Source organism: Notolabrus celidotus, chromosome 12 (assembly GCF_009762535.1).
Source record: "Notolabrus celidotus isolate fNotCel1 chromosome 12, fNotCel1.pri, whole genome shotgun sequence".
Lineage (NCBI taxonomy): Eukaryota > Metazoa > Chordata > Actinopteri > Labriformes > Labridae > Notolabrus > Notolabrus celidotus.
The window spans coordinates 2,227,676-2,240,611 of NC_048283.1; the positions used below are offsets into that span (position 1 = coordinate 2,227,676).

General features: G+C 40.2%; 1 protein-coding gene across 1 annotated transcript in view; it reads left to right on the plus strand.

The window, feature by feature from the left end:
- tmod4 (tropomodulin 4 (muscle)) overlaps positions 1-12,936 on the plus strand; it is a 30,898-nt gene that overhangs the window by 12,866 nt on the left and 5,096 nt on the right. Inside the window, 3 exon segments of the mRNA XM_034698162.1 lie at positions 1,186-1,342; positions 2,035-2,154; positions 9,905-10,001. Coding sequence (XP_034554053.1) covers positions 1,186-1,342; positions 2,035-2,154; positions 9,905-10,001 — 374 coding nt within the window.

Sequence of the window (12,936 nt, forward strand, 5' to 3'; positions counted from 1 at the left end):
TACCCAACAAGTGGCCAGTTTCTGATCTCTTACTCTAACACCACAAAGTCTTTGGTCGTCACATCTGATGCTTGAAGTCCTGCAGGGTCTTGTTACCCTGCTGGGGAGAATGAGTCTGGTCTTGTGTTTCCTGACACCATGGGTTGACTCTTATAACAAAAACATGCAGGATTTGAGACAGCTAAGATTGAAGATGCAGACATGATTACTTCTTTGACTTATCTTCCCTTCAGTGATCTCACAGCTGATTACATTTGTTACCAAGAAGTGAGCAGAAAGAGAAAAGGATCAATTGAAGTATGAAATTCTGCAGCTTTCCCAAGCTTTAAAACCAAGTGATGCAATTACAATCTTCCTACAATGACATGCAAAAATGTTTCAGGCTTTTATTGCTCCTGAAATGTGTCTTTATTTTAAGCCCTAAAGACTTTAGGGGGGACTTGGTGCTTTTCCACTGCTGGGACCAGAGTCTGCATCAAGCCCCCAGGAACTTTATTTCTCCAAGGGTGTTTCTTTATGAAAGTGCAGAGACTTTAGGGAACATTTCAGCATTCAAAAGACTTTCAGACATCAGGAGAATAATTTTGGGATACATATGAATTGGTCTTTAATTCTCTAGTTGAACCTTTAAATCATTTCAAGAGTTACTCCTGGTTCTAAATGTCTTGGGTACTTTTTGGTGGAAACACAGCTTATGATACTTAGTGACTTTAGTTCCTTGGCTTACTTGTTTTTTTTTTTATATTATGTGTCTTATATGTTTTATTTGTATGTATTATACTGTTCTGAAGGCCTGTTTCAGCCAAAGACTGTACACAACATAAATGTATGGTCTCTGTGACGCCACCCATTTGTCTCTGAAGAGGCATTACGAAGCCTAACAATAGTGGTGACCATACTGGAAATGCTGGTTTAAACCAACTTTCTAAAAATCTTACCACAGGCAAAGAGGTGAAGCTGAGGTGGGCCTTAAGCCTCCTTCCAAATAATGCACCCACCTGTCAGTCAAATGAACCGGGCCCCAGGACAAGCTTCATTTTTCAGCACCAGAGGTGGCCTCTTGATTTCAGATAATGACTCCTCCAGTTTCTCTTTGATCCGATCTATCCAGGCGCTTAACTAACTTAAAGTTCCTCAGTCTTACATTAGGACATCAACACAACCTTTGCCCTCTTGCTTTCCCAGAATGCCATGCTGCCTGCTGGCTTCCGGCAGCGTGACCAGACGAAGAAGGGCCCGACAGGTCCATACGACCGTGACGCCCTGCAGCAGCACCTGGAGAAGGAGGCCCTGGAGCACGAGGACAGGGAGGACCTGGTGCCGTTCACTAAGGAGAAGAAAGGTGAGGGAGCTGCAGCCCTGAGATACAAATCAGAGTTTTTAAATGATGCATTTATAGAATATTGTGTTCTTGGAATTATAAACCACAAACTGGGGCGAGTCAGAGGTTCTGTCAGCTCAACCCTTAGTGTTGGACTCTGTGATGCTCCACTGCACAGAAGCTCCGGCTCTTAGTTTCAGCTCTGTGTGGGGTTTCTTGCAGCTCACTGACTTTCGGGGCCATTCCCATCAGACTGACAGGTTCATACATACAGCAGGGAATGATTACACTGAGACACTGAGAGAGGCTAATTGCACTGGAGTTCACATGCAGCTCATCTCATGATCAGGAGCAGATAATGCAACAGGCTGCTGAAACTGTGAGAAAGTCAAACAGAAACATTGAAAGAGAGGCTGCAGGACATGAGTTTATTAGAGCTGCTCCATAAATCCCTGATAAGCCCAGGCTTACTCGTGTTTTCGGAAACATGATCCAAACAGAGCTTTCACCAAAACAGAGACAAATTTTACGCTTTGAAACCTCCAGACTGAAGAATCCCCTGTAAGATAATGGGAAAAGGAAAATGTTCTGCAGACTGCTGCAAAACAAACATCAGATCAAAACCCCTTCACACACATTACTACCTTATTTTTTATTTTCAGACTCTTCCATCTGTCTCATCCTGACTCCTCTGCTCTTTCTTCTGTCTCCAGGAAAAACCTTTGTGCCAAAGAAACCAGCAGAGATCCCCGCACACGAGCAGGTGATGCTGGAGCCGGAGCTGGAGGAGGCTCTGAAGAACGCCACTGATGCAGAGATGTGTGATATTGCAGGTAAGACAAACACTGTTTTGTGATAATCATAGCAGCAGCAGAAATCCTCAATCATGTTTGCAGGTTGGCTTGTTTGGGTTTTCTTTGACTTGATCATTTTTAATTTTGCACACAAGAAATTAAGTCGTTTGAGAAGTGGTTGTGTGTGCGTTCCTTTGCCAGGCCTTCTCTGTTTGCTCCAACATGCTGTGCTTTCTGATATAAACAGAAGCATATCCGGTCTCTCACAGAAGCCTCTTTAGGCGTAAAAAACTAAAGAGAATGCATGAACACAGAAAGTAATCATTGAGCTACACCATGAAGATTAATGCTGTAGCTATGGCCTTGCTAGTAAAGCGTCTTATAGTGACACAATTACTCACAGCTCATCATCAGCATGTCATCACATAAGTGTTGGACAATAAATCAACAGGTTCTTTCAAACATACCACAGGGGTCACTTTGAGCACTTTCACCAAGAAACATTGAATTCACGTATTTTAGTGGAGCTTTTTATATATCAACACAACATGAGGCACACCCCTCAACTCTGCCCAGCAGAGGGCTCTTCTCTTACACCCACAAAAAAGCTCTTAAAAATAAAAAACTAAACAATATTCACACAATCAAAAAAAGTACATTACTGGCAAGTAATGGCATTTTAAGCAAATTATGGCAATAGATGTCAAGTTGAATTAGTACACAGCCGAAAAGGGGCAGGAAATGTGGGGCGCAGAGAGCGGGGGAAGACATGCAGCAAATGGTTGAGGCCGAGAGTCGAGCCTGCGACCGCTGCGACGAGGACTGTAACCTCTGCACATGGGCCGTGCTTAGACCACTAGGCCAATGGCGCAACAATTTGGCTCCTGCAGCAAGGGAAAAAGCTCCTCTATTACACATTTACAGCTTTTTAAATGAAAAACTCTGACTTGCAATCTGTATTTTTGCATCAAAGTGTAGCTGTTTTTACAAATGCAAACTTTAAGGCTGATATTTTAAACCATGACTTATTTCTTGAATAAAAAAGTAGTTAAGAAATATTTTTTTTAATCATCCACCTGGGACTTTTGGGACATAGACTACAATTCAAAAGTTTGGAAACACCTTCTAATTCAAGGGTTTGTATTTATTGTAATTATTTTAAACACTGTAGATTAATACTGAAGACATTAAAACCATGAAAGAACATATATGGAATTATTTAATGAACAAAAAAGTGTGAAACAAAGCAGAATATGTTTTATATTTTAGATTCTGTAAAGTAGCCCCCTTTTTCCTTCATGACAGCTTCATGCACACTCTTGGTATTCTCTCAGTCTGCTTCATGAAGTGGTCTCCTGGAATGTTTTTTCTGATTAACATGAGCCTTGTCAAGAGTTCATTTGTAGAATGACTAGCCTTCTTAATGTGTTTGAGACCATCAGTTGTGTTGTTCAGAGGTAGGGTTAGCACACAATGGATAGTTACTTTTCTGCACAAGATAATTACTTAGTGCCCACAAATTGAAAATGAACAACTTTGAGGGCTCTGTAAATTATGCAAATTACCTCAGGCATACCATTTTTAAGCTTCCAAAGTTGAAAATGAAAGAAAACCTGGGTGTGCCCCATGTTTTAGGTTGATGCTTGTGGTAATTAAGCAGAATCTCATCTTAATGATCACCGTTAGTGACTGGACAGCAGTGCTCCAGCTGTAATAAAGTTTCCTCTGTGGTTTTAAATTGTCATAAGAAAAAAAAGTCTGTTATCATGAAGCCGTGGCAGTGAGCCATCATGCACCATAGATCTGCACACTACACTTCAGGTGTTATCTGTCACACCTGTGTGTTTCCTGCCATGTCTGCTGTGAAAAAGTTCCCCTCTTCCCATGATGTCATCTCTTTGTCCTCATGTTGTTTCCCATCAGCTTATTAAGAGGAAAACAGCGCTCAGTCCGACCTCAGCGTGTCCCCATAACCAGCTCTGACCTACATGGATCTATTATACAGACCCAGTTATCTCTCCATATTGTCTCTGAGCTCGGCGGTCTCAGGCTAACAGACGTGAGCAGACATGCGATGGGGTCTAATTCCCCACGCTCAGCAACACAAAAATAAATGAGGCTGGATGTGGGCCACCGAAGGAAAGGGTGGAGTGGACAGGGAGACAGCGGGGGCATAGATAGGGTATCTGTTTACCGCAGACCGGGGGGGAAGCTACTGTGTTAGCAGATAGAGGAGCGACAGTTTGTTTCCTGAGGAGCGCAGGATCAACAGTTTCATGAGAGAAGTGGAAGTCTATCACAACTTTTTATTCCTTCAGCTTCACTGTGTGTTCTTTATGGGTGCACATTTTTGGCTATCACTATCAAGCTTCATGATAAGGCTTAAAACTCCTTGGTTTACCTCCTTGGTACTCTAGAAAAAGCTTTCAAAATGAGGTCCAACATGTTCAGAGAAAGTATCACTCAGCTGCAGTTACTGGAGGGTAAAATCCCCTTAATCCAGTAAACAGGAGGGAAAAACTGCCAGAACTGGATTAATCAAGAGCCAGGGGGATCGCATCGAGGACTGGTTTTCATATGGTGGAGAAATGTGACCCAGTTGATGTTGAATATATGAACAAAGGTTGTTTAACTCCACAAATAAATGCCCGGTACGTGTGGAGCTGGCTCTGCCATGCTAATGAAATGCAGAGAATGCATTGCTTGGTCCGTTTGTTGCACTCTAGCTCTTACATTACTGCTTTTAGACTCCACCTACAGCATTATCCCAGACGTATAAAGACAGTTTGACCCCTGACTGTCTATAGAATGAACAATGTGTCTTCATCTGCACCCATTATGAGCTTTGAAGCCAAAAGACCAGCTCTATGCGCCGGTGCAGCCAATGCATGCACAGAAGCGACACGGCTGGTAGAGCCAAGGGACTGACAGTCTGTGATACTGCAGCCAGCCAGCAGGGGGAGCTCCAATTGTTGTGGCTTCTCAGTATGTGAACACTGGTGGTGTCTATTTAAAAACTATGGATTGGACAGAGAAGAGGGATATGAAAAGGTATGATAGACGGATGATAGGCGGGGAACGATGAACCCAGTGTAGAAGCCCTGCAGGTTTTTCCACTAGTGTACTAGATGTTTCTGCTAGTAGGTTTTTGGTCTCTAAATTCAAGCCTTTCTGAATCCATATTGTAGATTTTGTAAATGATGGTCCCCTTTTCGAGTACCACAGACTTTCGTTACCTTGTGATTGACAAGTTGCTACCCAGGCCCCTTGTAGAACACATTTTGGGTCTTCTTTGGCTTCCCTGTTAATATCACATGCAGCATGAATCATGGATACTCCTTGCTAACCAAACTGGTGCTAAGATGGGTTGAAACCTTAATTTGAGGAGACTTGATTAAGATGTATCCCTAATTATTATTATTAGTATTATCCCTATTTAAGCAACATTTTGATTGGGTTATGCTTTTAACAGAGGGCGGAATCAAGATTAATGTAGAAAAGTACAAGTACATAAATACAAAAAGAAATAGCCCCCGTCCCAACCCCCATCCCCACCCCACCCTGTTCAGTTCCGGTCCTTAGACCCTTTAACAAGAGTGCCTGATTCATTGCAATTAATAAGACATTTAGGGAAAATTAATAAATAAGTACTTATGGGTTGAAATTTTAGTGTTCACTCACTCCCTCCTCTCCGGCTGCACCTCTTACCAAAATAGCAAACAGTCACTTCTGACTGAAAATCAAAGATGGCGACGATCAAAACGCCAAACTCAAGGGTTTCAAAAAGGTCGTCCTCAGACTAATGAGTGACATCATGATTGATGTGTCCATTATTTGCATGAAGCTTTGACAACATATCATAAGATTCTTAAAGCTGCTGTGAGGAACTTTTGGTTTGTATCGATTCTGGCGCCCCCTTGTGGACAACACGATACCTCTTAGCTCTTATCCTGTACATGCAAAATTTGTATCTTCAGTCAATAACCTCATCCATCCATCCATCCATCCATCCATCCATCCATCCATCCATCCATCCATTTTCTTCCGCTTATCCGGGGTCAGGTCGCAGGGGTAGCAGTCCAAGCAAATTGACCCAGACATCCCTCTCCCCGGCGACACTTTCCAGCTCCTCCTGGGGAATCCCGAGGCGTTCCCAGACCAGATATAATCCCTCCACCGCGTTCTGGGTCTACCCCGGGGCCTTCTCCCAGTTGGACGTGCCCGGAACACCTCTAAAGGGAGGCGTCCGGGAGGCAACCACCTCAGCTGACTCCTTTCGACGCGGAGGAGCAGCGGCTCTACTCCGAGCTCCCTCCGGATGTCCGAGCTCCTGACCCTATCTCTAAGGCCGAGCCCAGACACCCTTCGCAGGAAACTCATTTCAGCCGCTTGTATCCTCGATCTTATCCTTTCGGTCGTGACCCACAGCTCATGACCATAGGTGAGGGTTGGAACAACGTCCGCATCACTGCTGACGCCGCACCAATCCGCCTGTGGATCTCACGCTCCATTTTACCCCCACTCGCGAACAAGACCCCGAGATACTTAAACTCCCCCACTTGGAGCAAAGTCTCACTCCCCACCGAGAGAGACCAATCCACCGTTTTCCAGCAGAGAACCATGGCCTCAGACTTGGAGGTGCTAACTCTCATAACCTCATCCTGTTGTGTTTAACATTTAGATGTATCACACGGTGCCATGAAAATAGACCTAACAGGGTGTTTCTAAAGCAAGATGCCAATCATCTGATCTGACACCTACCCCCTCAGAGCGGTTTCAGGCATTAAAAATGACAATAGAGAAGGTATCAGTGTTGTTGTGGATGGTCTTGTTTTCTTTTGAGGGTGGAAAAGAGGCATCAGTATCATTTTCAATCTGTTTCTCAACCAGTTAAAAACTCCTCATAGTACCTTTAAATATTCTTAAAGAGTCCCTTTATCTGACCTCTTTAATTTACTGTAGCTCTTTCAGACAGCAGCTCTGCCTCCTTATTTAAAGTCACTTGTTTTCTCTTCTTCTCTTAAACTGACTTGACTTTAAAAATTTGGTCAAATTGAATCATCAGAAGTCCTTTCTCTACTCGTTGTGAACACCCTGTAAACCCGTCACACTCTAACAGGCCAAACAGACAGGCAGGCATCCGGAAAGGCCGAGCAGGGGAGCCTATTTGTCCGGCTCCATCAGCCTGTCAGGGAGACCACCGCCGTTTTAACCCTGGACCGGGTCCAGCTGAGGATTAAACCTCAGTTAGCCCCTGTCAGTCTTTTGTGTGGGCTTTTTGGCCAACAGGCTAAAAGGGGATGAATAGCTTGGCTGTCCCGCTTCATGAGCTCAGAGAGGTAATGGCCCAACAAGTTCCCCTGGTGACTTCATTTCCACCTTTTTTTCACATTAGCATGTTGCTATATTGAAGCTTGGAGTTGTCTGCAGTCTCGTTTGTGCTACAAAGCTACTGTGGGTTATTCTAAGCGTTAAACTGGATGGCGAGGAGGTGTTTATGGTTGGTAACGCCCCCCTGAGCAGGACAGCTGTCTCCCTGGCCTCCCTCTCCTCACAAGGCCCTTCCCATGATACCCCACACACCGGGTCAGGAGGCTGGAAGGTGGGCTGAGGGTGGAGGGGAGGGAAAAGGGGAGAGGGGAGGGGGGGTGCTGTCACAGCAGTTGGTGTGTGACACAGTTTGGCAGGTTAGAAGAGCAGGGGAGAGTCTGCAGGTTTGCCCCCTTCTGGTCGTACACTGTAACTGCAGGGGAACCTAAGCAAAGAGGGATTAGTAAGATCCACTAAGTGCATCAATCCACTCTTCTTTATGCATGTTTTTGACATTAAAGATCTTCTGCTTGATTTTATTTTTAAAGGAAATATTCAGCAGATCATTCTGCAGGTTTTGGTGTATTATGATAAGTCAAATGAAATGCATCTCACACCAAATCATGGGAAACATTATTTATCTGCAGATTTCTAAAACAGAGCAGATCCAGGAGAAGTTTTCTACAGACAAACATGTTACATAAACAACAATTTGGCTCCTGCAGCAAGGGAAAAAGCTCCTCTATTACACATTTACAGCTTTTTAAATGAAAAACTCTGACTTGCAATCTGTATTTTTGCATCAAAGTGTAGCTGTTTTTACAAATGCAAACTTTAAGGCTGATATTTTAAACCATGACTTATTTCTTGAATAAAAAAGTAGTTAAGACAATTATTGTTAATCATCCACCTGGGACTTTTGGGACATAGACTACCAGTCAAAAGTTTGGAAACACCTTCTAATTCAAGGGTTTGTATTTATTTGAATTATTGTAAACACTGTAGATTAATACCAAAGACATTAAAACTATGAAAAGAAGAAGAAAATAAAGAAAGGTACTTTACTGATCCCCAGGGGGGAAATTCAATTTTTTCACTCATGCTATTTTTGGACATGCTACACATACAGTTTTTTTGGTATATACATACAAATGCACACACATGCAGTGAACATGCTTAGGGAGAGATGTTAGAGTGAGGATGCTGCCATCAACCAGCGCATGCAGAGCAGTTGGGGGTTCTGCGGCTTGCTCAAGGGCACCTCGGCAGTGCCCAGGCAAGTGAACCAGCACCTCTCCACTTGCCAAACTTCGTCCATACTGGGTCTCGAACCGGCGACCCATCAGTTCCCAAGCCAAGTCCCTATGGACTGAGCTACTGCCGCCCCCAAAAGAAAGAAAGAACATATATGGAATTATTGAATTCACAAAAAAGTGTTAAACAAAGCAGAATATGTTTTATATTTTAGATTCTGTAAAGTAGCCCCCTTTTTTCCTTCATGACAGCTTTGCACACTCTTGGTATTCTCTCAGTCTGCTTCATGAAGTGGTCTCCTGGAATGGTTTTTCTAATGAACATGAGCCTTGTCAAGAGTTCATTTGTAGAATGACTTGCCTTCTTAATGTGTTTGAGACCATCAGTTGTGTTGTTCAGAGGTAGGGTTAGTACACAATGGATAGCCCTGTTTGACTACTGTTGTAATCCAGATTATGGCAAAACCAGATTATGTCATAGTTTTGATGTCTTCAGTATTAATCTGCAATGTTGGAAATAATTAGAATAAATAAAAACCATTGAATGAGAAGGTGTGTCCAAACTTTGGACTGGTAGTTTTATATAAAGACGGATTTCTCTCATCTTTTGTCTTCCTCTAAGAAATTGGGCAACAAATCAAAAGTAGGTCTCTGTGAGGAAATATGCCAAACTTGCATTATGGCTAAAGACCGTTATTGTTCTCCCAATTCCCTCCAAATTAACTTCTTTATTTATATACATGATCAGATTAGATTTCAAACACAGTTTTCTGTCTCAAGAATCAAGTTGTTTATGTTAATAAATACAGATTATATTCCCCAGACTGCAGCAGTCTCCTCCTCTCTTAAACTGCGTGTGTTCTCTTTACAGTGACCCACTTTAAACCACACTAGCTTAAGTTACAGTGGAGGAAAAGTTCTCATTTCATCCTCTGGGCCTCTGAAAACTGGGAGATTACAACCAGTGACTTGCTCTCCTGCTGAGCTTGGATAGCATTATTCTTATCTCATCAAACAGAAACACACAGCAGAGCCAAACATGAGGCGAGGCGAGGCGAGGGGGGGAACAGAAGTGGGACTCCTTTTGTTTTGGGTCCAAATCAGACACACTTTATCTGCAAGCACTCAGGGATACCAGAGCAGGAACATCACAGTGTAATATAACTGGAACATCACAGGTATTCTTATCTTGTTTTTCAAGCCTGATTGTGTTTCTGTCCTTGCAGCTATCCTTGGGATGTACACGCTGATGAGCAACAAGCAGTACTACGACGCTCTGGGCACCACAGGCACCATCGCCAACACAGAAGGCATCAACAGTACGTATGACTTCCTGTAATACACTTCTTATCCAATCAATGAAGAGATTTAAGGAGCTAATAGTTCAGTTATCTGAAGGAAGTTGAAGAAGTTGGATATTAAAGCTCCTATGAGGAACTTTTGATTTGTGGTACGTCTTATACCTGTGTTTACTTTATCCTGAAATGTGTAGGAAGTGTTCTCCCTTCAAATAAAACTTGAAGGATCTCATCCTGCTGTCTTGTAATGATCAGACGTATCATTCCTTGTGAATCTTTGTGGTGCAAAATGTAAAAAAGAAGACAGTTTCTTTAGTGTGCTGCAGATCTTCTGACACCTATCCTGCAGCTGTGGTTACAGGGGATAGAAAATACTAAATATGCATAATCAATAGTGTTGCTGATGATCTTATTTTCTTCTGTAGGTCATAAAGAGGCATTACAATGAATTCAGCCTCTTTTATAACCAGTTAAAAACTCCTCACAGGGGCTTTAAGTACATGAAATCAAAGGTGCTATGTCTTGATGGTGTTATTTTTGCAGGTCAAGACAGGCTGCAACATGTGAAGTGTTTTTTGAATTAATTTAATCTTAAAGTTTCATTCTTTAACATCAATATCTGATAAAGCTGAAATAAACAGACTTCTTGGAGGAAGTGTGCACCGGAACTTCAAAACTGCTCAAACTGGATAACAAACCCATTTAAACAATGACAAACAACTTCTTTGGTAACACTTTATATTAACTACACACTTTTAAGCATTAATTAAGCATTAATTAATACTTAACTCATCATCTGTAAAGCATTGTTCATACATTAATACTCATTTATATATCATGTACAAACACAGTTATAAATGTTTTATTATTCATGAATATGACTCTCTATAATGTGGTAACTAACTCTTTGTTTATACTTTAGAAATGATGGATTCACCAAATACAAATGAGCAATCATGGTCATTATAAAGCAGTTATAAGCACATTTACAGGTTATGATTCTAACATTTAGTAAGGGTTAGTGAACACCTTATTACATAGCAAGTTATGATTAATTAAGGTAGTAACAAAGGACTTATAAGCTGCTTGTTCATGGTTTGGTGAGCTGATGTAAAGTTAGGACTTTTTATGCTTTACAAAGAATTCATTAATGAGATTTAAGACCAGCAGCACCTTAAAACACAGAATCCAAGTTATTGTTCAGTTTTTCAGCTGCATTTTAACTTGTGTTTACAAATGGTTTCATACAGCCAGCGTTTAAATGTTACTGTGTCTTTTAATATAATTGATATCTAATATTTTATTTGAGTTTTTCCACTGTGAGCACTTTAAGTTTGAGAGATTTCTTGTTCAGTTGCAGAGTATTTTGTGACCTTGATTAATCATAATTTGTTATGTAATGAGGTGTTCACTAACCCTTACTAAATGTTAGAATCATAACCTGTAAATGTGTTTATAACTGGTTTATAATGACCATGATAGCTCATTTGTAATTGTTGAATCCTTCATTTATAAAGTATGAACAAAGAGTTAGTTAACACATTATAGAGAGTCATATTCATGAATAATAAAACATTTATAACTGTGTTTGTACATGATATATAAATGAGTATTGAACAATTAACAATGCTTTACAGAGGATGAGTTAAGTATTAATTAATGCTTAAAAGTGTGTAGTTAATATAAAGTGTTACCCAAACAACTTCTTTGTTAACACTTTATATTAACTACACACTTTTAAGCATTAATTAAGCATTAATTAATACTTAACTCATCATGTGTAAAGCATTGTTCATACATTAATACTCATTTATATATCATGTACAAACACAATTATAAATGTTTTATTATTCATGAATATGACTCTCTATAATGTGTTAACTAACTCTTTGTTCATACTTTAAAAATGATGGATTCACCAATTACAAATGAGCTATTATGGTCATTATAAAGCAGTTATAAACACATTTACAGGTTATGATTCTAACATTTAGTAAGGGTTAGTGAACACCTTATTACATACCAAATTATGATTAATTAAGGTAGTAACAAAGGACTTATAAGCTGCTTGTTCATGGTTTTGTGAGCTGATCTAAAGTGAGGACTTTTTATGCTTTACAAAGAATTCATTAATGAGATTTAAGACCAGCAGCACCTTAAAACACAGAATCCAAGTTATTGTTCAGTTTTTCAGCTGCATTTTAACTTGTGTTTACAAATGGTTTTATACAGCCAGCGTTTAAATGTTACTGTCTTTTTATATATTTGATATGTCATATTTTATTTGAGTTTTTCCACTGTGAGCACTTTAAGTTTGAGAGATTTTCTTTTTCAGTTGCAGAGTATTTTAAGTTCATATGAAGAGTTATTTTGATAAACGCGGTTTTATACAGAGGTTGTTTCCTTTTAATAAACACAAGTTTAAGTCCATGTGTTGTATCTGTTTCCTTATTCTGTTGAATCAATATCTGTGACTTCTGTGTTTTAAGGTGCTGCTGGTCTTAAATCTCATTAATGAATTCTTTGTAAAGCATAAAAAGTCCTCACTTTAGATCAGCTCACAAAACCATGAACAAGCAGCTTATAAGTCCTTTATAACTACCTTAATTAATCATAATTTGCTATATAATAAGGTGTTCACTAAACCTTACTGAATGTTAGAATCATAACCTCTAAATGTGTTTATAACTGGTTTATAATGACCATAACAGCTCATTTGTAATTGGTGAATCCATCATTTATAAAGTATGAACAAAGAGTTAGTTAACACATTATAGAGAGTCATATTCATGAATAATAAAACATTTATAACTGTGTTTGTACATGATATATAAATGAGTATTAATGTATGAACAATGCTTTACAGTGATGAGGTAAGTATTAATTAATGCTTAAAAGTGTGTAGTTAATATAAAGTGTTACCACTTCTTTTAGATACACGGAGTAGTGCATGTTGTAAA